The sequence below is a fragment of the Solea solea genome, chromosome 2 (genome assembly GCF_958295425.1).
Source record: "Solea solea chromosome 2, fSolSol10.1, whole genome shotgun sequence".
NCBI classification, from domain to species: domain Eukaryota; kingdom Metazoa; phylum Chordata; class Actinopteri; order Pleuronectiformes; family Soleidae; genus Solea; species Solea solea.
In genome coordinates, this window is record NC_081135.1 from 22613858 (window position 1) to 22638442 (window position 24585).

Below are 24585 nucleotides of genomic sequence, written 5' to 3' on the forward strand. Positions count from 1 at the left end.
TTTTAATAAATTTGCAAAATTTCTACATTTGTTTTTTTTTTTCTGTCAAGATGAGAGAAAGTGAAAAATTGAAAGGGGTCTGAATACTTTCCATACCCACTGTAAATAAAGGATTACTTATTTCACCACTGGGCTGTGGGAATATTTATATCTGTAATTCAGCCTTAATAATTCCACATAGGCTCACAAATAGATAAGATTAATAGAAAAATTGAGATTTCTGTTATAGTGAAAAATGTCTTTCGTGTCATACCTTAATATCCTCAGTGTCCTGAATCCCTTGCTGCAAATCTACTCCATGATATACACAGCAGAAATACTACTCCAGCCTACTATGTAAAGATGGCTTCCGAATCCAAAACAAACAAAATGTAGTCCTAAATAAAACTAAAAATTGTTTTACATTACCGTCAACTGCATGTACTTTATAAACCTTGCACCATTGCACAAAAATCTTGTTCACATGTACATGTTTTTTCACATTTTATTAAACAGTAAGAAAATGAGCCTTAAATGCTCAACAATTCTGAGCTTTTCACTTAAATTGCAGGTCACATCTTAAGAAAAATGAATGTACTAAATACAGGCACCAAACCTTGAGGAACATGTTTTTTTTTTTCATTCTTCAGGTTGGGAGTGCGGTTTTAATTTCACCAATTCACCAACAAGCACAAAGTTTGTTGTGAATTAAACACAATGTGAGCAAGTTTTCCTCTTTACAAATTCATTTAAGTATCGAAATATAAAACATAAAACAGATATTTATCACCTGTATACGGTGCTATACAGAACATGAGCAACAACAAAATTGTACTGCAGTGACATTTGTTTTAAAACAGTACATTAAGTGAGGTGAAAGCTTTATCTTTTTAGATCAGGTTCAGACACATATACACCTCATCCTATACACAATGCTATGGCTCTATGGGATTAGATCCACAGGGAGCCTCGGTGGTTGTCTTTAACTGCGTGATGTATCGTTTTTCCTACAGCAGCACACTGCTCCCAATGAACGCTACGGCTTCGTGTCACTGGACGTTGTGGGTGGGTCACTGGTCTTTGGCCTTTTGGACTCTGGAGGCTGGCAGACTGGATCAGTGGGTGGAGAAGGACGTTCTGGAGAGACACAAGGGAACAGTTCAAGGGTTAAACATGGCAAACAGGCTAAAAGAGTCACCACTGTCCTAAAGAAAAGGAAAAACAATGTCTAGTATTGTTTTTCTTGTTTCAAAAATATTCAAATAAATTCATTGTTTTTAGGGTAAACTTGTATTTAGTGCAGCAAAACAGCAATTTAAAGAATGCACTCTGATCTGCAGCTTGGATTTTGGAACAATTAAGTGCCAATTGAATGGTCTTGAACATACCATAACCAACCCACAGGTAATACAATTGTCTCTGTTAGGGTTATTGAAAAGTTTTCATTATTCTAGTCCCATACACTCTAAATGGGTCCATTACAAAATTCAAAGCTTAGTCCTTTGAATATCTTGTTTATTTTACACGCTTCTATTGTGATGTTTAAGCATTCTCCAGAGTAGGGCGAGGTGAAGATGTCAGGACACTGCAGGTCTAGAATATTGTCCAGAAGCTTTTCCTGCCAACATGGCAGTGTAAACAAACCGAGTCAGGTAACATCTGGAGCTGTATTAGATTTTTAAATTTGGGTAACAGGGTGCTAGTATCCGTGTCATACTCTATATTGTCCAATAACCTTTGTTAAAAAAGTATGAACTAAACCTAATCCTAACCATGATCAAAATCAGTCTCTGTATCATTTGTGCTTTTAAATAGTCAAAGCATTCATGTGATATTTACAACACAAAACAGCAACAGCCAAATAATTTGTCATCACTAACCATGTTTGGCCTTCTCAGTGGAGGAGGGAGTGCTGAAGAGGGAACTCACAGCTGGGGACCGGAGGGCAACTGTAGTCAAAGATACTCTCCTGAAAATAAATGCATGGAAGAGAGATTATAAGTATGGGATCTACAAAACAAAAATACTGACACAAAATATTCAAATACAATGTTCACCACACCACATTCAGATGCTGTTGACTGCAGAGTAATAAAACTAGCCAAAACTAGTCATGGCAAGTGTTCCAAGTTACAAACACAAGGCAAATACAGTTGCAAGTGTGGATCTGCCATTGTTCTACAAGCAGTCTGGTGGGGAGATGATTATTATTTTACAGTCAGTGGGGGTCCAACAAATCCCTTGTACCAGACAGGGCTTTGTTCTTACAGCCACAGTAAGCAGCAAGAACAAAGCACACGACACGTATTTGTAATTCTCCTGTTTTATTTTCAGAACAATATTCTAAAGGTCATCCAAAAAGAACATTTTAAAGAGCATAAAGATGCATTTCACTCATCTCTGTGAGCTATGTCTTTAGAGATAATCACCATAGTTGAATAGAGTAAGCTTTGTTTACTTGTTTCCTCTGACTGCAGTCAAAATACATTTGAGTACTTCCTAAAAGTACCGTCTCATCCTCTTGTATGAGGAAACACCAAGTAAATTAATGAATTTTTATTTAAACCTAAGGATAATTTCACTGCTACAGAAATGTGAGTAGTTCTCTTGCACAATGACCAAGTCAAAACTGATAATTTCACTAAATTAGCTTAGAGCAAATTTTAGGACTGACCTTTAAGGTGTTACATATATTGGCTCTACTGTATATTAGCAAATTAAAGTCTTCAGCAATACCTTTTAATGAACCCAATTTCTGGTATTGTTGATGTTCTTTTTCACTGCATTTCATGAAAAATTGTATGAACAGCTAAAATGAAATTGATGATGCAATTATCATGAGTTATAGCCATGAAGCGCATGTACATTTAGAGATATTATATACATAAAAATTAGTATGCAACTGTGCTAATATGAAGGGTCACTCTGACAGACCTTAACATGACAGCTCCCCGAATATTTACCTTGGGGTGGGTCCTTTTGGGGTGGTTATGCCTTTGGGAGTAGTGGGCACAGGAGTATTAGCGCTATTTTGGACTTTAGGGGTGGAGGGAGTGAGAGGGGTGATGCGTTGTTGGGTTTTGGAGGAGCTGGTGGGAGTCAGCGGGGCAATGTGTGGTTGAGGAGTCGATGGAGCACTTGTGCATGCAGCTGTTGGGGTCTGAGGTGCAGCAGGAGCTGTGGTTTTAGGGCTGGTAGGCTTCCCCCAACCTTCCAGAGTGTTGAGAGTGATCCTCCGGGGCTGAGGTTTACACTTGGTGCTGGGCGTGCTCTTCTTATCCTCTGGGGGGGTGAAAGAGGGGGTGTCTTTGCTAGTTTGGGATGTGGGAGTCGGGGCTGAGCTTGATGGCTGGGACCCAGGAGACGATGTCCTGCCCGCTGAGGACTTCTTGCTCTTTTTCTCAGCACCACTGTTTGGGACAAACATCTCCAGTGTGGGGGGCTCTTTCAGAGGAGTGCCCAGCTCCCCAGGAAAAAAGGACAGGAAGGAACAATAGCCGTCTGTGGAGGACACAGCCAGGAAGGAACCATCACGAGACCTTAACAGGATATTTTAGAAACACAGTCAGTGGAATGGTAACACATGAATGAGATGCACATTGCTCATCTATATGAATCTTGTAATAAAGGATCGGATTTAAGTATCGAGAGATTGAGAAAAAATGTTAAAGCTTTAATGATGATGCGAGTATGAATGCTATAATGAACTTTCCAAAAACATAGTAAACATAAGAAAATAGATTGATTTCATTGTTGATAAGGTTAGGGAATCAATCAAGTTCAAAAAGGTCTCCTACAACTTGTTCATCGACTACGGGTCATCATTTATGAAGCAAATTGCATCTACAAGCTGGCAAAAAAGTTGACCAATCTCATCTTAGCAGAAAGATGAGACACAAAAATGTATGTAAAATATAAGAGCAGAATCAGTGTGAAATTAGCACATTATACTCAAACTATGTTTAATTTCTGTCACTGATAAATATTGAAAATGCTAGCTATGCAAGAATTAACTCTAAAAGAAAACAGAGAAACATGTCAACTTACCATGTAAGATCACTTAGTGTGTGGTAGTGGATGTTGGACACCAGGCCGAAAGGAATGGTCTGCTGGGTGTCATACAAAAAGATGGCGTCCTCTGAAGCCACAGCAAACACCATACGGTAAGGCAACTCGAATAAGTTGGGAAGCGTCTCAACCGAATCATCTATGTAACAAAGAAATGGCGAGGAAATAAGACAACATAAAGAGACAATCCACTGGATCTTCACCAATACAGTAGATCTTGTCCATCCTCGTGGTTCATGTACTTGCCTTCTCCCTTCTTTGTTCTTAGCTCAAAGTAGACTGGGCAGCAGCGCACAGCCAGTGTAGCTTTAGATGGACATGGCAAGTGGGCGATGGGCCTAAATGACAAAAAAAAAAGAGATTAGCACATGAGCAACTAGCACTAATGTAGCACAATCCTACTCTGTCGTAAAATGACTGAAGAGTTACCTCTTGAGGCTCTTCCTGGAAAAGATGTAGGTGGTATTGATGATATTTTCTCCAATCTCCACACATCCAGCTGTTTAAAAAAAGTGATGATAGCAGAGGGAACTTAGATTATATATTTTTTTCAATCTGGTATCACTACTTCACCTACTAAGTCTGCTATAATGACCATACAATATATTTATTCCTCAATAACTTTATTGGAACAATACAGGAAACCTGTATGGCGTTTTAAAATAACACAATTCAGAAGAAAAACAGCTTCTACAGATTAAAAATGTCAAGGATTAAGTGTGACATACCCTTACATCTTGCTAATACATTAGACCAACTTTAAGTGACATCATTCCAATCCAAATGATCACAGAATTGTCTGACATAAAAATAACAAAGCTGCTGGTGCACTGAGACTTTTGCACATTACTTTAAATAAGAAGTAAAAGCCACAACTTGTACCTGGGGCGATCAGGAAAGACCCATCAGGTGTGAATGAAAGACGTCTGAAAAACGACCTCATACTGTCATCGTGGAAGATTCGGTACTGCTTCGCCTGCAAGGATACAGAAGTGCAGAAGAAAACATGTTCATAAAATGACCTATATATTTAGCAACAGCACAGAAAGTCTCTGAAGAAAATTAAGGAGTTTAATGGCAAGCAGCTGAAAGTATAATATAAAGGTTTGGGGAACATGTGGCAAAGACATTCATGTCCAATCCAAAAAATATTCATGCAAATGTACTGTATGAATAACAAAATAGGGTTTGGTCTAAATTTGATTTGCAGAATTTACAGGAATTTACTGTCATACGGGCACATATTTCTGACTGATATTGAAGACCATAGTCACCTCTCCTTCAGCAAGTGGCCCAGAGCTCATTTTACTGATACAGAAAGCTTTCTTCTTGGTGTGAGTGTTGTAAACACGCATCGTCCTGAAACAGAGGGAAAACAAAAATATCTTAAGCATTAAACTACAAACCCATCATCAGTAACTATAAGAACCCAAAAAACAATACATTATGTAATTAACACTACACCCAAACCAAACAATGAGTACTCTGCTCTGTAAAAATGTGTTGTTGCACCTGTCACAGCTGAGAGTGGCGACGTATTGTCCTAGAGGATCCCACGTCACTCCCTGCACGTAACTCTTATGATCATTCAAGATACACAGCTTCTGTCCTAGAAGACATAAACAGTTGCACACAACACAATTAATAAAAGGGCCAAAAGTATATATTTACAATAACTAATAAAGCATGGTTTGCATGAAAGACAAGCACAAACTGTATATTCAGTATTTATGACAACAAGCAAACCTTTGTTGATGTCCCACATAATAGCTGTGTTGTCGACAGAGCCAGACACCATGAAGTTTCCATCTCCTGTCCAGCAGATGTCATATACATCCTCTATGTGTCCCCTAAAAACAGTAAATAAGGTAAGAAACCGAACCGTTGCAGCAAATTCAGTTGTAGGTGAAAGTATCAGTATCTCAGATTAGATACTTTCATTTTAGTATTGGGCTTGTTATTACATATATATACATATACATACACACACACACACACACACACACATATATATACATACACACATATATATACATACACACATACATATATATATACATATATATACACAAATATATATATATATACACACATACAGAAAAAAATTCAACCCAGTTACTATATCAAGATTAATATATTGTGGTAGTTAGTAGATACTGTATACCATCATATTATAACTATCCTTTCAAATCCAATCGGATTCTAGGCTGCTGGAAATGTGTGCACGTAAAGAAATGATTAAAAGAGTTTGACCCGTAACAAAATAAAGACTGAGAAATCTGTACAACACCATTCAGCTAAAGCTTAGCTAATGTTATGAGGGCCACCAGACTGCAACATCATTCTTATTCATCATCAGTCTAAATGAAGAGTAAGGTTTTAATAAAATCTCAGGAAACTTGAATTATGATTAAAATATTTAAACCTGATGAAGTTGTGTACCTTAGTGTCTTAATCACAGACCAGCTCTCCTTGTTGAGCTGAGCATCTTCATCCTCCTGAAACACAGGTGCCTGCTCAGGTTCCTTACAGTCATTGAGCTTCCACAGGAGAATCGCAGAATCTATATCACAAACAGAAACCATAAGATTATTAAAGGCTGGTGTATTTTAAAATACTGAGAATAACATCGGTGACTTTTATCCTTAAAACCTTTACATACCATCTCCTCCTGATGCAAGCAGCTCTCCATTAGGGCTAAAGCGCACTACATTGACAGCCTTGGTGTGTCTGGCCAGATTAGACAGAAACTCCACTGCTGCCTTCCCATCTGAGCCCATTTCTACTCGCCACAGCTACATCAATGACAGGACAAAAAGTTAAGTAAACACAAATAAATATTTAAGAAAATATACAATAATTTTTTTACCACTCAAATGAAAATTTTGCTATATGGTGTGTTTTCATTCATAAACAAATCTTGACTTGTGAATCGACTCGAGTCCAATTTAATTCGCAAAATTTGAGGACTTGAGACTTGCTTGACTGACGTTGGTTTAAGATTCGACTTGACTTAGACATGACACTCATGCCCCACACTCGACTTTGACTTGAGTAAAAATTACTATTTTATGGGATATTTACATGATCTCAACTATTAAGGAGTTAATGTTACAATTTGTTATCGAATTAACGGAAAACATTGGGTGTGTGCTCTAACGGGCTTGTGTATAAACTTGGCAACCCAACAACACCAACATCACAATGTGAAATTACATTTTTTTTTAAAAAGGTTCAGTTGGCTGCTTTTTTAAGCTATGGCAAGTTATACAACAACGTTGGTTAAGATAAGTACTCGAAACGTGCTGTTTTTTTAGCCTAATGTTTAAATACATTAACATGGTTTAATGTAGGCCTAATGTCTGTATTGTTTACATTTTAGGGTCCGTAGTTTTTATTTTATTTAAGTAAATTATTATTTATTTATTTAGAAACTCTACTTGACTCGCTTGATTCTTGCAAGAATGACTTGGAACTTGCTTGAGAGTTGAAGGTTAAGAGATTGAGATGTGTCCCTGTACTTACTCTGACTGTGGTGTCCACTCCAGCTGTGGCCAGTCGATGGAAGCGTCCATCAGAGCTGTGCTGGAAGTCCATACTGTAGACTGGCTCTTTGTTGTGCCATGCAATCTCACACGTAACCACCTTCATTTTGTTTGATCAAACACAGCCCTTGAGGAGGGAAAATACACGACAATTGTTCGATTTATTCAGTTTCTATCCAGAGTTACTGACTCTTTGGCGACAGCAGTTGGTTATTTTTACATTCAGTTAAATATTATTGCTGTAATAAAGTCAACAGACAAATACAAAGTTGTATTAACAGCTAACAAGAGAACGCAGTAAATGGAAACGACGCTACAGTGCGCTAACACAGTTAGCAACAGACGTAGCGCCTTTCTGATTCTGTTAAATGGTTCGTGTGGTTTACGTTAGGCACAGACAGATACATGTGTATGTGCGTCACTTAACGCTGAAATACATGCTCATTACAAACGAACACGAGTACTATAGGTTTATATATTAGACGGAAGATATCTCAAAGTAAAATCATGTCGCGTTTTTTTACCTCCTCTGTTTTCCAGCTGAAGACTTCACTGATTTCCCGCGTACTATTCGTTCAAAACTTCCGGTTGACCGGGGCGGCAGTGATTGGACTAACATACGGAAAAGGCGCTGAAAGGGCGGAGCCAAACATTTCTTCTTTTACTACTAATTCATGGCGAATTACAACCATGCGGAACAAGAACGCCATCTACTGTCATTGTATATGTTTAGCCTTGTAATGAATCCTGTGTTGGGGAAATAACTTTTCAAAAAGGATTGTTGTTTATTTTGGACTGTGTTTTATTCTATCCCCCCCCAACACTGTGCTATAAGAGTCCTAAAATTCCAAGGTTTTTCTGTGATTATGTTAAGTATTATACAAGGAAAACAAACAATATATTCATTTGAAAACAACTTTATTTATGACATGTTGTGTGTGTGTGTGTGTGTGTGTGTGTGTGTGTGTGTGTGTGTGTGTGTGTGTGTGTGTTTGTGCTGGTTGGGCTACATTGTATGGCATAGATGTTTGACTGCTCGACAATAACTTCTAGCATGTCCTCTGAGAAGAACTTCCTGAAGTACTCAAGGGGTGGCATGATACCCTGAGATGGTGAAAGGCCTCGCCAATCTGGGTGCACATCAGTGTGTGCATTGTGGGGTGTTCTCCATCGGGGTAGCTGTGGAGCATTAACCTCCTCTCTTGCATCCTCATTCGCAGACTCAGTCTGATCTCCTTATCAGCACGGGCACATACACCTTTAAAATAGAAAGCAGGGAGTACAAATTCAAATGTGTACTATAACACTCTTCATCCACTGATATGCACGCACACATGTGCATGGACAAAAACACACTTATTTGCTGCGCTGACCGTTGACTGACCCTGCAACTAACAGTGTCTCAAACCTGATGTAGGGATCCACTCTTCCTCACTATCTCCACTGTCGCTGTCACTCTCAAGCTCACTGTCCTCACTGTCTGAGGGAATGGCCCTAACTCCCAGATCATTCTCCTTAGGGTTTGGGTTATCTCCTTCCACCCATAAAACATTCTTGCTCCTGTAATTGTTAATAGATGATAAAGTTAAAAACATGATTATCATTATTTTGCAACTAACAATATATCTGCACTGTATAATGAAATTGCCTGAACAAAAGTGCCCTAACTGCGCAGTTTTGCCCTGAGGCAACGAACAAAAAAACACAGTTTTAGAATACAAATAATGCCAAAATAAGTGTCAAAATGATCAAATATACTCCTTTACATACTCATACACATGAATATATTTTTTATTTTAAGTTACTGCTAATTTAAACATGTTAAAAAGTGATATTCAACTTACCAATTTGGAGCAATGTAGACACTGCAGCTCCACTTCCTGAAATGGCTGTCCGTCCCACAGATACATGGTCACATGCACTTCAAAGCCAATTATAATTGGGACGCTTAAATTGGATATTTAAAAAGAATGTTGCCCTTTAATAAATGGACAGTGTGAGGTCCTTTTATGTGGGTCATTGCCATGCCATAGAGGGTTAATATATTATGTAAAATATAAGAAGCACTTAAGTCAAGTGGGTTGGTTACACAATTTGGCATAGGAAAAACAACTGATTTAAAAATATAAAAATTCCACTTCCACTAGTGATACAAGTAAGTAATGGTTTGGAGCAGTGGGTGACTTGACTTGACATGAATATTATCTCCAGTTTCTCACTCACATTTAATATGACTGTCACTGTCACTGATTTTTTATTTATTTTCCTGGTACAGAAAGGTTACATTTTCTTATTTTGCCTCATACAGTTATAATGCTTTTATTTTTATTTCATTATCCACACAGTTTTTAGTCCAGAAGGTTGACCCCAGGACCTGCAGTGTGTTCGTGTGTGTCTAAGCAACTTAAGACTCAGACGAAATATTCATGTAAAGATTCACAAGCATGTTATAATAGTCAATAGAGAGTCTGTTACAAAATGATTGGATCCTTCAAAATGTTCTATTGAATTATCTAGTATTCTATAATATCATCATTCAGTGGCAACAGTATCTGTATTTCACATACATTAGCTTATAAGATCTGCTGTCTTTAAATGAAAGCTTAATATCATTGACAATGATCCCATGTGATGTGAGAGCTGTATCACAACAAGAGCTATGGAGGAATGAACACTTATCTTTAAAAAACAAAAAGAGCAAAGATTATTAAAAGAAGCGCCAGCTGTTGGTCGATAAATTAAAAACACTCAAGCAAAGACTGATGAGTATTTTACAGTTCTGTCAGCCCCTAATGTTTTCTGAATAGCCCGAGATCTAGTCATAAATGAAAACCTTTGAAAAACAATAAAAGGATTACATTGTTGTACAAGTAGCTTTTGGGGGCCTTTGTATGCCATTTAATCAGCAGACCTAACACTATGGGAAAAGTAGCACCATCACCATATAAACCCGAGTCTCTTCTTTGCATCCTGGATATCTTCTACTTCATTGAGTGTTTTGATGTTCTGGGTAACATTAGAGACATATTTTGGCATCTGAGCACCACTACGGTCCTGAACAAGGTAGCTGGGCCTGAATCCACTAAACACAGGACCAGGCCCTCCTCCTATCCCTTCCCTTGCAGCTTTGCAAAGTGGAATGATGTTCCTCTGAGCGTCCGCTGCTGCGCTGATGACGTGCCGTGAATACTGTTGAAACTGGTTCTCTTCTTCAACCACAAGGTCTCTGTTCTTCTCCTCAAAGACATGTTCCTCCTTTCTGAGCTGATGTTGCTTGGAAATCCTTGCAGTCTGCAAAAAAAAAAAAAAATACTATTAAGGTAATACTTAACCTTACAGTCCACAAACAATATGGAAATAAGTTTGGAATAGAGAAGTAATATTAAGGTATTTTAGAACCCTGGTAAATAAAATGGATTAGATGTATTTGATACACAAGGATAGATGAATTTTAATTTAATTATCTGGTAATTATCTATTTTGATTTACACTTGTAGTCTATAGAAATTCTTGTTACTGAGCTTTATTAATATTATAACAGGGTATTGCTATAAAAGTATCTCCTTTATACCACACTATTACAAAAATGTCTGTTAAAATAACTGGGACACTACCATTTGTGTGATATTGAAGTCTTGTAGTTTTCTTAGATCTTCTCTCATCTGCTGAGACTTCAGTTTTTGTTTCTCAGAAAATACTGTGTCAGCCTCTTTTATGGCCTGGAGCATGTCTCTGGCGTTTTGTTGCACCTCCTTGTCCCTCTGCTCCTTTTCCTCTTTCTTTAAAAGAAGCAAAAAAAACAAAAACAATCAAGCTTGAGTCCACAAATGTAATCTTAAAAGTTTCAGTGTTGTTGATGGTAGCAGCAGAACTTGTGGTACCATCAGTTGTCTGTGCCCAGTGATTGACTTCAACATTTCGGCCTTCTTCCTCTCCTCCTCCCTCCGCTGTTGCTCCTGTTTCGCCTCCTGTTCAGCGACAGCCTGAGCGATCCTCTGCTCTTCACTGACAGTCTGCTCTCGCTGCGTGGCTGTTAGGTTGTCTATGATCCTCTGTCTGTGCTTCTGCGCCTCTCTGGAGGAAAAAGGAAATCACAGATAACACTGTCTAAGATGCCGAGGCAGATGATGGGACAGGAACAGGACGCATATGGATAATACACAGGTCTCACCTGAACAACTCTGTTTCTTTGTCTTTCCTCAACTTGATCATTTTTTCTTTAGCAGAAAGAAAACGTTTCCTCTGCGCCTCTTCAGCCTCCTGTTTTTGTGTGTCCGCTGCTCTGACGAGGTTTCTATTGGTGACATGTTCCTGTATAGTGACACATAGTGAAAATACTTTGTTGCTCAGTTGACTAGTGATTCTGAAATGGGGGAGGGGACTTTACCACATTCATCCATTTAAATTGTCCTGATATTAAAACACTTACATAGTTTATACTGTAAAGGGTTTACTGAGAATGGTGTGAACAAGAGAAAATATCCAATTAGCAGCAGTTCCCAAGGGAAAATGATAAAAATGCAACAGTAACCCACATAAACACACTTTATAACAAAGGTTTGCAGGAGACCATCTCTGAAGACACGATCCTTGAAGTAGTCTTCAGAGACGGTGCCACTCCTGCTACTTTATTAGGTGCCTTATGTAATAAATTGGCATGTGAGTGTGTAGGCTTCCATATATACTCAGTGTACAGTGAATAGTATATGAATTTTCATTTTATAATTTGAAATAGCTTGTATGTTACTCTCTAATCAAACAATTAATAGTGAAATGATTCCAGGACAAATATAAGTGAGCAGCTTTTTGGCCGCGAAAACATTGAAAATGTCAGGTTTAGACGCTACCAGGTGAGTATGCATTAGGTTTCTCTTCTGCTCTGCTTGTTTTTCTTCCTCCATTTGTTGCTCCCACTGATAGAGTGTTTGTAGGCGTTGAATTCCCTCTCCATCCTTCTGGCTTTCCATCTTCTGCTGCTCTCTGGCCGACTCATTTTCCTTGATCCTTAAGAAAGGAAATCAGATTCCGGCATGAAACAACATATTGTTACTCAAGCCTTCGCCTCAGGTTTTACCCTATCGGGAACAATGAGGCTTCCCCTTTGTAGCATCACTCCACTCACTGAATGCATGCCATCATGCAGTTTTACCATAAAATATACACATTTAAAGCATATTTTAACTGTTCAAAGCAGCATCTAGTGAGAGACTCACTGATTTGTCTGGTCCTCTGCAACAGCCTTTCTCTCACGTTTCTTCTCAAGGGCTTTCTCCTTCTCTTTCCTCAGAGCTTCATCCTCTCTGGTCTTAACCATATTCATGAACTCTTTGTCGACATCTTTAGAAGCACTCTTTGTTGCTTTCTTCAGTTCGAGCTGTGCTTCTCTCTCCTTCAACACCTCCGTCAGCAACAGTGCACTCTGTCAACATGGCAAGAAAGAAGCAACTATTGCAAAGCCATATTGAAAATGAAAACTGCAATGTTGAAGGATACTAACATGTAATCCTCTGACTCTGTCAGTTTGATAATACAGCTGAGTCTTGGCCTTTTCAATGGCCTCTTTGCGCTGTTGCTGCAGGTATTTGGCCTCTTCGATGTCGACCTGTTTCCGTTTCTCCTCCTCAATCTGCTCACGGATCTTCTTTGCCTCCAGCTTCTTCTGCCTCTGACCCTTTGTGTTATAATATTAGCAGAAACACTAAGTCAAACCTTTGTTGCATTGCAGACTAAAGTACACCCTGGAAGCAGACAACTTACAGCGATGGTGTTGGACCATTTTTTCACCACCTCTTTTGATTGTACGTGCATGGCTTCTCTCTGCTTCACTGCCTCTCTCAAACTCTCCTTGTCTTTATTAACCTGGTTCAGTTCATCCTGAATCCTCAGCCATTCAGCCTTGGTTAACACCTTGACTTGTCGGAGATCAGGAACCTGGAGGGTCCTGCTAGATTCCTCTGCTGAAGAGGGACAGAATTACCACCACATCCTGTTCGATGTAGCTTTATAATATATCACTTTGTATATTATCCAGGTAGATAAATGTGAAGTTACATAGAACATGATATTGTAACAGTGTATCATCAGCATCCTCGACCACCAAAATGATACTGTCTTTTATGACATGGTAGCAATAAAGCAGCATTACATCAGCATTATATTTTAAAACAGACAACTTTTAATGAGACACCTGTCAAAGCTCATGTGATACACGGAAGGAATCACACACAATTGATTATAATCAAAAAAGTGAATCGAAGCTTTCTGAAGCTACTCTGACATTTCTCTGTATTTGAGAAGGCACGCCCGTTGATCTCATCATTGAAATGACAAAAACACTTAAACTCTCACCACTTTTACTGGATCCTCTGCGTCGGCCGTGCTGAACCACCGATGTCATTTCTAACATTATTGATCAGAGAAGGTTAATGTATCTTACACACACACACACAGAGCTGTGTGAGTTTGTTGTGCAGTATCTAGGCAACTGTTGGACCAATGTGTGAAGGTTTTTTTTCTGATTGACGACAGGTGGCGCTGTTTGCACTGTCTGTGGTTCCAAGGGAGTCGTGTTGAATCTAGTGTCTTTGAACTTCCCATGTGGAACTTTTGATATTATTTGAAACATAGAGGATTTGATAGAGATAGATAGATAGATAGATAGATAGATAGATATAGATAGATAGATATAGATAGATAGATAGATACCTTACAACTGTTACAATGTGAAAGAGAAAAGTATTTAAGAAGATATCAAGTCAAGTCCATTTTAGACAGAGGGGCAAACAGGACAGTTTAATTTGGATTCATGTGACCAAACTGTGTGTCACTAAGTGTGTTAATCCAGTGACATGACAAGAGATTTGCAGTTTTTACTCAAACAGCTTCAGGTTTGTGAGTTGAATTGTGTTTCTGTTCTTATTCTGGAGTCAGAAAAAGTCCTTTGACAAGTCTGTTGCATTTGGTCAAATAGATTCTGATTATGCACAGGAACAAACTGCATGTTAAATCCAAATGAGACTGATTCTGAGTCAATACTGACATAAGAGGTCAGTCATGTGCAGCCTAATAAGTCAGATGATGAACATTGTCACTTGAATTAAGAATGAAAAAACAGTCTGACCTGAAGTGTTCACTGAAACTGTGTATACACTGTGAATAGTTGTTGGTCTTTGTATGTTGGACATGTGAAGGACCTTTCTTTCTTTCTTTCTTTCTTTCTTTCTTTCGTTCATGGTCTGTGCAGGCTACAGGGCACATAACTGCATTTTTCCATGAGGTGTTTCGTTTTGGTGAATATAAAAAAAAAATGTCTTTGTGTCTTTCTTTTCTTTTCTTCACCAGTAACGTGGCCTGAAAGATGTAAGGCACTATTGGTTATATCAGAGCAGCCGACGCTCGGTAGGTGGGGTTTCCGTAGAAGGGGCGGTCCTTAAATCCACGCTAACCATTCAAAGAGGGACTCAAACTTCCCGTCTTCATCACCCTGATCACGGCATCACACATCCACCACAAGTCAGTCCACATCCACCAGCTCCACAGCACCGACAAAGACCAAGATGGCCCCGATCTCGATCAGAACAGTGTTAATCAGTGAAAGTGTTGACCCTCGCTGCAGAGCCATTCTGGAGGAAAATGGCATCCGAGTCACGGAAAAGCAGAACATGAAGAAGGATGAATTGATCGCAGAGTTAAAGGTAAAGTCTCTCTTTCTCTCCATGTGCTGCACAATCTGTTTCTCATTCATTCATGTCGTTTCTCTACTCTCCTGCGCCACATGCAGACGTTTCTTTAAATCGTGTTTTCATGTGAAGAAAAGAGTTGTTAGTTTATCTTACTCTCGTGAGTTTTCAGCTGCAGCCTTCCTCTGAAAGTCACTTTAAAAAGCTCAAACCGGATCCTGCAGATTATGTCTCGTGCACACTGATGTGTGATCCATCCATCTATTATTTATTAGCATTTATTTTCATCCGGTTTTGCTGTCGAGGTGAGAACGGCCACCTTAGCCCCGCCCCTCTGTAAGCTGATGCAACTCATCCTTGATTTTGCCTGTTCTCCCAACATCCTCGCGTGCTGCAATCACAGGCACGTATTGGCTGTATTGCACATGCTCGTCTTATCCCACTGCAAACAAATGGGATTGCTCTTATGGTGAGCGAATGGATTGCAGAGTTTTGCTGTAGCTGCACATTTACTCCTGGAGCAAATGTGTCATGTGGGCCACTTTTAACCATCAATCTCCAATGGTTTGCACCAAAAATAGTGCTGTATCTGCTCCTCATATGCAGAGGTCAATCTAGAGTCTCTTGGGACCAGTGTAATAGTGTAACACAGTACAAACACTCCGTTACTGTGATTAAGTACAAAATTCACATATCTGTACTTTACCTTATTTATATTTCTATAAATTACACTATAAATTATAAATTATGTACCTTTACCCCACTACATTTCCTCTAACCGTCTTTGTTACTCATTACTACTAAATAAAATCCAAAGAAGAAGAGTTGGTTATGGTCTGTAATTTTATATAGCACTTTTCTAGTCTTGATGAGCTGCTTCACGTTACAGTTTCAACATGGGGTGAAGTGTCTTGCAGACAACACTGAGCTCAATCCTAAGTAACTGCTCACTTTTTTTAATACTTTTGCTAATAAAACCTAAGTTAATTTTATATCATACAATTACTTTTGATACTTAAGTACAGTAAATATCACATACTTTAAGACTTTTTAATATTATTAGTAATATTATAAAAAAGTGACTCCAACTCCAACTTTTACTCAAGTATCCCTTTAGTTACTTATACAAGACTGCAAGTAGTACACTCACTCATCTTCTACCACTTTATCCTCCACATGAGGGTCGCCGGTGCCAATCCCAGCTGACATGGGGGGGGGGGGGGGGGGGGGGGGGGAGAGGACACCTGTCCATCACAGGGCCAAGTATCCCTTTTTAGGTACTTTATACAAGACTGCTTGGGACCTGAGGCAAATATGTATAGGGGGCCCCTCCAAACAGCATCCATCACCCTTATATAATAAATAATCACTTACAGAAAATGTGAAGTATCTTCAAAATAAGAATGTAAACATTAAAAACTTGCAGGTCAAGTTTTCAATTCTCTTTTAGCATGACATTTACAGCATAATACAAAGATACAGTTTTCAGTAACATATAACCACAAAGCCTACTTGACACATAGTGGAAAATACAATACAATACACACACCACTTGCACATAATAACTTCCATCAATGCACCTTAGTAGTCATTAATGTGTCATTAATTGGAAAAAATGTATGAAAACAAACAAGAACAGGCTTTTTGTGAGCAGACACTCCCACTTTTAGGGCTTCATGTGGATATTTACAAAGAGGTCAGTGTGTTCCTCAGTGAACATGGCAGGATGACAGCATTTGTGTCACAAGAACTATAAAAGACCTGATTGGACTTTAGAATGTATGAATTTTACTTCTTGCTTCATGATTCTGTATTAGGGTTATTTCTCACCCACACAGATAGCAGTCTAACCGCTTCAGCAGCAGTACAATAGTTTTTTGTTTTCACTACTTTAATGCTTCACTTAAACTTGCTTTTCTGTCTCAAACCAATCCGATCAGACCCTCCCTGACACTCCTTTTCTTTTCATGCAGACTTGATGCAGTTGTTGAGTATGTTCCTGAGTTGACAATTGACAGTTTCACAGCTATTCATTTCCGAAAGCATGCACAGACAATTCAAGTACCAGTCAATTACCATCATGTGGTTTTTTTTATAATAAATGTAGCCAATTAAAGTATTATTATTATTATTATTATTATTATTATTATTATTAATAATAATAATAATAATAATAATAATAATAATAATAATAAAGTGTGTGTGTATATATATATATGTGTATATATATATATATATATATATATATATATATATATATATATGGACATTCTTCTTCTCTAGAACAGTGTTTCCTAAATCTTTTATGTTGGGACCCACTTTTTTGAAAACCAATTTGCAATATAATATAACAATATAAAGCATGACATGAGGCACATTTGCACAGGTTTCTGACTTTTACTACTATTTGTGAAACATTATTCTGGAATGTAATTTAAAAAAATAAATCCAAAAGTAAAAGGCTGCAGGAAAATTCTGCATTCTTCTCAACTGTCTCTGGGAAAGTGTAGAAAACAAACAATAATAAGACAGACAGACAGTGAATGTTTGGATAGGTGAAGACACACCCATGATGAGATTAAATACAGATATTTATATACAGTCAACGATGTGTCTTTCTTACATCCTAGAACTATGACGGTCTTGTGGTCAGATCTGCCACCAAGGTAACAGCCGATGTCATCAATGCTGCTGATAATCTCAAAATCATTGGGCGAGCCGGAACTGGTGTGGACAACGTGGATGTGGATGCTGCCACCAAAAAGGGTATTATTGTGATGAAGTAAGTCTCCAGTGGATTATTCAACCTTGACCTTCGCGTTGCAATTTCAATATAATGCGCTGTCCATTAACGGTCGACTGTTTCCTGCAGCACACCGAGTGGTAACACGCTCAGCGCCGCGGAGCTCACGTGTGCCCTGCTGATGAGCCTGTCGAGGCAAGTTGAGACCTGTGGTCAAGTGCTTTTGTCTTTTTGTACAATTCCGTTAACATAACGATCTGTTTTCAGAAATGTGCCTCAAGCCGCGATGTCAATGAAACAAGGAAACTGGGATCGCAAAAAGGTGAGGAGATTTTCTCTCTTTCGCCACCACACTGTATGAAGGACTGTGTTTTGCAGTCGCCGCACAGAAAGCAATTTACTGTTGCATCGTTGACTCCATTGTCCGTCCGAGCAGCAGTAATCGCACACGACAGTTGGATCTGCGTAGTTTCGGATGTGGTAAAGTGGGTCATCGCTCTGCTTCCATTTCTACAGTTCATGGGTTCGGAGCTGTATGGCAAAGTGCTGGGAATAGTTGGACTTGGAAGAATAGGAAAAGAAGTCGCCTCAAGAATGCAGTCGTTTGGTATGAAGGTAAGTAAAGAGGTTACATATTGACCTGACTGTGTTATGTTAAAATCAGGCAAGATAAATACTTTTTTCTTATCAGACGATTGGCTATGATCCAATCACTCCAGTTGAAGTGTCAGCCAGCTGGGGCGTGGAGCAGATGTCTCTGGATCAACTTTGGCCCCAGTGCGATTACATCACTGTCCACACTCCACTCATGCCCTCCACTGTCGGTGAGTTCTGCCCACTGAGCAGCCACATAAATAGAGTCTCTACACACCACATGTCACATCCATGCAGTGCACTGTACATGTGAGTTATGGTTTCGGTTGTGTTTCTGTGTCCAAGGTCTTCTCAATGATGAGACATTTGCAAAATGCAAGAAGGGAGTGAAGGTTGTGAACTGCGCTCGAGGCGGCATCATCGATGAGGCTGCTCTGCTCAGAGCTGTGGAGTCTGGACAGTGTGGAGGAGCAGGCCTTGACGTCTTTGTTGAGGCAAGATCACAATGTTATGTTGTTTACCCTTAGAACTCGGAGCATTTATGCTGCTTTTTACTATGTTTAAATGTATATACATAGGCTATAGGAATGTGCAATATAGAGTGTTTTCTATCCCTTTTGTCAGCACAACCAAGGAAATCTGATGGAAAAAAAAGTTTTTGTTTTGACCAACTATATAAACACACCTGAGCATTGAGATTTGTGAATGTTGCTTCCCGTCGCAGACACAAAAGCAGAGATCACGCTGTTTTCAAAGCTTGAAATTGCGAAAACATTTATGCTGAAACTGTACACTCGAACAAATATATTGTAAGAGAAAAAACAAACCATAAATAACAACAATTTTCATGTCAAGGCATGCTATTCCACAAAGTCTCTCAAAAGTCAGTCTAATATTATTGTTTTCTTTAGTGAAATCCATAAAGAGCAAATAAAGCAAATGTAGAGATTCACTTCTTCATACAAAATAGCATACAATTTGGCTCGGGGATGCACCAGAGCCGTAATTGGCATAACTTCACCCGTTCACTCGTGAGTAACACCTGTACCTGCTCCCGCTTGATGCCAAATCACACTGTTACTTTATTTAAAATTCCTGAAGATGAGGAAATGAAGTGGAGAAGAACCCAAACAAAAGCAGACGTCAGCTCTCACAGCTGATGTCTTCCTGTTGGGGGACAAAGTCAGATGAAATATTTGTCTCACTTTACTCAGACCTTGCTGTTTATACAACTCAAACTGTGTCCTGTAGTTAGTTGGAGGTGTAACAGTTCATGTCTTATTTTGGCTACAGGAGCCCCCTAAGGACCGCAACCTGGTGGACCATCCCAATGTCATCAGCTGTCCTCATCTGGGAGCCAGTACTAAAGAGGCCCAGGCTCGCTGTGGGCAGGACATTGCCCTGCAGATAGTAGACATGGTGAAGGGCAAGAGCCTGGTTGGAGCAGTAAGTTCTGCACTGTGCTCTTACATCTTTTAAAAACGATGACTTCTCAGACCTTCAATTTTGTTGTTGTAGCACATATTAAAGAAACATTTTAACGCTTTTCTATTGCTCTTTCATATGAGACAAAAAGGCCGACTAGTCTACACCAAAATCCTAAAATCTTTACATACAATTTTATTATTAAAACACGCAGTCATTCTGTCAAATGTAAATACAAGGTGATGACTTTTGGGTTCGATCTCTGGCTCCACTAGTCTACATGCAGATGTGTGTGATAGAAGAAGAAGAAAAAAAGCACTGAAATTTAGATCTGCTGTTTGAATGGATGAATGCAAGACTGAAGTGTGAACTTTGCTGTAAAGCACTTTGAGCTGTAATCAAGACTAGAAAAATACTATATAAATACAGAATGTTAACCATTCTACATATAACTACTCTGAAAAACAAATATCACATAACGTTCATAGAGTAAGATAGATTTATTGTGAAGATCATATCTCAAAGAAAACAACCAGACTGTATCTGCTAATACGTTCAGCCATTGCAATTCAGCAAAAAAAAAAAAATCAGTGCTGGTTTTAAGACCCAAGAAAAGTCAAATCCTCAGTAGTCTCTGGTTTCCATGTACAAAGAGCAGGGTTCTGTCCTAAACTCTAGTTTGAATGAAAACAGGGTTGGATACGTTGCTTATTGTCGACTAAATCTATTCTTCAGGTCTGTCAAGTCTCCATATTTTAGATAAAACCATTATTTAATTGAATATAGTACTTGAAACATCTGCTTTCAGCATTGAGGATCAAACTTATTTAATGAACGCGCTCCTGATTTAGATGTCTTTTTTTTTTTTTTCTTTCTTGTAGGTAAATGCAAATGTTTTGGCCAGCACATTCTCCCAGGAATCTCACCAGCTGATTAAACTTGGAGAGGCTATCGGAGCTGTGCTGCAGTCTTGCACTGCTTCTCAGCCGCCACTCAGCCAGGTTCATGTTGTCAGTCAAGGTAAAACTACAGGTCTAACCAGTTTGGATGGAAGCATTTAGGGGTAAAGTTGCAACCAACTGAATACCTTTTGTCCTGTGCTCCTCATCCATGTGTTTTTATAAGAAGCTATGGTGGCCTTCAGGGAGCATGAAAAATTGATTTAAAAAGTGTCCACTCTGGGCTACTGTACAGACATGGCAGACTCTGTGGAGGAGAACTAGCTCCCTGTCATAAAGGGCTCATTCTAGGGATACAAAAAAAGAAAAGCAAAAATCATAATACTGCAAAAGTTCTCCCTCTAGTGGTGTGAAAGAGACACTGTATTTTATCCAGGTTGAACAGAAGCTATTGTTTAAAAAAAAAAGTTTCAGTACTGGCACGTAATCACTTATTCTTTGCTACAAACCAGGTGATTGCATGAAGTCCTCCACTGGCTACATGACGTCAGCAGTACTGGTTGGACTGCTGAATCATGGATCTGGCGGCTCCTCGAACCTCATCAATGTCCTGAGCCTCGCCAAAGAGTCTGGAATCATGGTACATCCTCAACTCACTGTGACACATGACAACACACAAAAAAATATGTATGTCTTTCCAGAGAATAACCCTCTCATGCATGTGCACTGACCCCTCAGGTGAATCAGACCCACTGTGCCTCTGATGGTGCTGCTGCTGAGAGTGTGTGCAAGGTGGAGATTGTGGCTAACGGCTGCAGCTATAAAGCCAACGGTTCAGTCCAATGTGGTGTTCCCATCCTGTTGGAGCTGAATGGCAGCGTGTTCAGACAGCCGGTTGCTCTCACTGGGAATCTGCTGTTCTTCAAAGCCTCTGCAAGTCCTCAGCTCCTGTCCTCGATGGCTGGTGAGAAACTTTGTATTTGTGGAGGAACCCTGATTTATTAAAGCAACACTATACAGCTTAAAACAACTTTTTTCCCCATTTCCTCTGTCCTTGCACTATGAAAGGTTTTTTGTTCTGTTCCAGAATGAATCTGCATCCATATCAATACATCTAATCAGGAAGTTGATTCTCTCCTGCAGCTGTTTGCTTAGTTTCAGAGAGTACTACTTACATGAAACTGTTTCATCATTTCCAAGCAGCGGCTGTTCCTGGTCTTTGAAATAGGGGAATCATTTGAGGCCCAGTTATTTATGCAATAATTCGTACATAAGTTCTCAATACATTACAGAGTTTTCAAATGAAAATAGAACCACCAGCATTTTTTATATTTTTATGGATTGTGGGTGGAGGACATATCCAAAGCAGAATTATTGCGTTTTAAATGAAAACAGAGTTGTATGAATGTAGCCTAAGGTTGATGAGAAGTAGAAGCAGAACTCGATAAATGTCCACCTTCCAGAATCGGGTCCATCAGTTTCAAGAGTAATGCTGAGCCGATGTCGGTTTTAAAAACTGCTCATCCAGATTTATATTATTAAACTGGAAGCAAAAAAAATGTAATGTAATTGTCATTGAGCGGGTGAGATTTGGCATTTACAGATTATTTTGATAACAGTAAACCAATACTTCCCACAAATTAGCCATGTGTCAATGTAAAGGCCACCTTCGTGTGTATGAGTCCTTGATATCTGCACACTGAATAAGTTAATATATTATTTATATGTTTAACTCTGAAAACCCCAATAAAAAAAAGTTTTTGTTTTTTAACTAAAAACTGCACATCCAGCAAAAGTTACATAGTGTTGCTTTAAAGGTGAAACTCAACCCAATAGACCTTAGGGTGTTAGATTATGGTCACAGCTACTTTTTACCTGTCAAGAATGTTTTTCATAGAAAAGTATCAAACCCATAATTTATTTAATATAAAGTGTAATACAAGTGACACTCATTCAGGTACAAAATGGTTGGAGTATTGGGGAATATGAAATGCTTTGCTGTTTTTTGACTTAAAGCTTTACATTTAAATAAAAGATGCAACTGAGTTATGATCTTCCATGGCTAAATAACAGTGCTGGCTGAGGCTTTTTTGTTTTGCAGTAAATTCACACTCATTTAGTCTCTTCCATTGTTCTTTGTTTAGGACTCCTGGCCACAGCGGGAGTGGAGATTGAGTCCTTCAGTGGTCCCTCAGACCGCACTGGTGATCTGTGGTATTGTGTTGGGGTGTCCTCTCCCCTGCCAGACCTTGGTGCATTGAAGTCTTTGGTGAAGGAGGCTGCACAGCTTACACTTTAAATGTCAGCAACAGACTTTGCACAGTGCCGAGTGTCTGGAAATCCTAACATGGTCAAAGGTATCTAATATAATTGATCTGTCTTGGTCTACATGTTTACAGATAACAACTTGTTTAGAAGTTGGACACTTAAAAGTTTTTGATAACGTTCCAATACTAACACGGTTTACAATTTCAGAGCGGAGATGTAAAATAAAATACTTGAAAAAAAACTTTGGGAGAATGTATTTTTTTTCTTACACTGATTATACAGAGGACATTCATATTGGTTCTGTGACCTAGTGCAACCTACACGACCAATGTGAACACAAACACATCCTCTGACCCTCTGAGATGATCAGAAATGCTGATCTTGACTTTTTAAAACATTTAATTGGTGCTTCAGTCTGAGCACCAGCATGCATGAAATGCATCGTTCCTCTAAAACAAGCTAAAAGGATCACACTGTAAAAGAATAATAGTACATCAAAGGTCCAGAGTGTAAGAAGGAATGACATATTACATTGAGACAGCAAATCCTCTGCCCACCCATCACATTCTCAAGCATGTTGGGGAACTACGGTAGCATTTGCATACCAGAAGAATGTGCTACAACTTCAAAATGTGAAACGCACGCTCTGGCTGCTGTAAAAAAAAACAAACAAAAAAAAAACAGTGGTGCAAGACGGTGATCTCCATTAACCAATGCTCTTTCCAAAAGTACATATTAAAAGGCTTTTTTCCAAGGCTCATGTGTTTTTGTTTTGGTTTTTTATGTGATTTTACACTTCTACAAACATACCAATGGGTACTAGATTCAATATCTGCCAATGAGCTAACTAAACGTTAAACAATGTACTTAAAAGTAGAAGTCCTGCGTTTTGCATTAACAATTGTATTAACATCTTACAGCATTAAGCAAATCTAGTGATCTGAGAGAGATCTGGACTTCTACTCGTCTTTTAGGCTCTGGCTTCGTTGGGAGACAGTGACCGATCACCAGGCATTGTGAGAGAGAGGGCTGTTAACAAATGCTCTGCATACAAATTTCCTGAGTGGAAAGATCACCACCCACTGATGGGTCTAAGCTGCAGAGAAACTTTAAAAAGTAAAGAGTCTAAAGCGACACAGTAAATGCAATAAAACGTGTCAATATTAGTGGGGATGGAAAGATCCCCTCACGTAATATGTCACATATGAATCAACTGTGTTTGTGCATCTGATTTGAGTCATTCTACTTCTGGATTCCGGGTTTGCTTTAAGTTGTTTCTGTATCATAAGTAAATCTCTGGTCTCTATCTTACTAACTTAAAATATCAGGTGTCAAAGAAATTGCATGTGAAGCACTGAAAGTCCTGCAGCTGCAATCGAAAGTAT

General features: G+C 38.9%; 3 protein-coding genes across 5 annotated transcripts; 1 reads left to right on the plus strand and 2 right to left on the minus strand.

Moving 5' to 3' along the window:
* Positions 1–470: 470 nt before the first annotated feature.
* Positions 471–8171, minus strand: chaf1b (chromatin assembly factor 1, subunit B). Its single transcript, XM_058653866.1, has 14 exons — positions 8117–8171; positions 7573–7719; positions 6710–6842; positions 6490–6610; positions 5794–5897; positions 5560–5656; positions 5322–5406; positions 4930–5023; positions 4477–4546; positions 4294–4385; positions 4027–4186; positions 2943–3518; positions 1860–1948; positions 471–1116 (listed from the first exon to the last, which is right to left on the minus strand). The coding sequence occupies exons 2-14, from the start codon at positions 7696–7698 to the stop codon at positions 1016–1018; spliced, it is 1848 nt and encodes a 615-aa protein (XP_058509849.1). The 5' UTR covers positions 7699–7719; positions 8117–8171; the 3' UTR covers positions 471–1015.
* A 1645-nt stretch (positions 8172–9816) lies between these two features.
* cfap210 (cilia and flagella associated protein 210) lies at positions 9817–15555 on the minus strand. Of its 3 annotated transcripts, none has more exons than XM_058623133.1 (9): positions 15428–15555; positions 13350–13546; positions 13090–13263; positions 12806–13011; positions 12440–12596; positions 11764–11903; positions 11474–11666; positions 11207–11371; positions 9817–10883 (listed from the first exon to the last, which is right to left on the minus strand). In XM_058623133.1, the coding sequence occupies exons 2-9, from the start codon at positions 13398–13400 to the stop codon at positions 10530–10532; spliced, it is 1440 nt and encodes a 479-aa protein (XP_058479116.1). In that variant the 5' UTR covers positions 13401–13546; positions 15428–15555; the 3' UTR covers positions 9817–10529. The 3 variants fall into 3 exon arrangements, with proteins under 3 accessions (XP_058479116.1, XP_058479115.1, XP_058479114.1); XM_058623132.1 differs by lacking the exon at positions 15428–15555 and adding an exon at positions 13941–14270; XM_058623131.1 differs by lacking the exon at positions 15428–15555 and adding an exon at positions 13941–14270 and having other exon boundaries at positions 13350–13549.
* Positions 15032–23448, plus strand: phgdh (phosphoglycerate dehydrogenase). The gene is made up of 12 exons (XM_058623134.1): positions 15032–15286; positions 17902–18053; positions 18144–18209; positions 18282–18336; positions 18531–18629; positions 18706–18838; positions 18954–19102; positions 19902–20054; positions 20915–21053; positions 21445–21572; positions 21671–21896; positions 23077–23448. Exons 1-12 carry the CDS (start codon positions 15149–15151, stop codon positions 23229–23231), a joined length of 1593 nt encoding a protein of 530 aa, XP_058479117.1. The 5' UTR covers positions 15032–15148; the 3' UTR covers positions 23232–23448.
* Positions 23449–24585: the final 1137 nt, after the last annotated feature.

Bases quoted from the DNA above. Each gene is read 5' to 3' on its own strand.
- phgdh (XM_058623134.1), top strand. From the start codon at position 15,149: ATGGCCCCGATCTCGATCAGAACAGTGTTAATCAGTGAAAGTGTTGAC. The intron at 19,103-19,901 runs GCAAGATCACAA...TTTTGGCTACAG, and splicing joins GCCTTGACGTCTTTGTTGAG to GAGCCCCCTAAGGACCGCAA. The intron at 21,054-21,444 runs GTAAAACTACAG...GCTACAAACCAG, and splicing joins GGTTCATGTTGTCAGTCAAG to GTGATTGCATGAAGTCCTCC.
- chaf1b (XM_058653866.1), bottom strand. From the start codon at position 7,698: ATGAAGGTGGTTACGTGTGAGATTGCATGGCACAACAAAGAGCCAGTC. The intron at 5,024-5,321 runs GTGACTATGGTC...GTATCCTTGCAG, and splicing joins GGCCACTTGCTGAAGGAGAG to GCGAAGCAGTACCGAATCTT. The intron at 4,547-4,929 runs GTACAAGTTGTG...TTTTTTAAACAG, and splicing joins GTCTTTCCTGATCGCCCCAG to CTGGATGTGTGGAGATTGGA.
- cfap210 (XM_058623131.1), bottom strand. From the start codon at position 13,998: ATGTTAGAAATGACATCGGTGGTTCAGCACGGCCGACGCAGAGGATCC. The intron at 12,597-12,805 runs GTGAGTCTCTCA...TCCTTTCTTAAG, and splicing joins GCAGAGGACCAGACAAATCA to GATCAAGGAAAATGAGTCGG. The intron at 11,904-12,439 runs GTAGCGTCTAAA...GTCACTATACAG, and splicing joins ACCTAATGCATACTCACCTG to GAACATGTCACCAATAGAAA.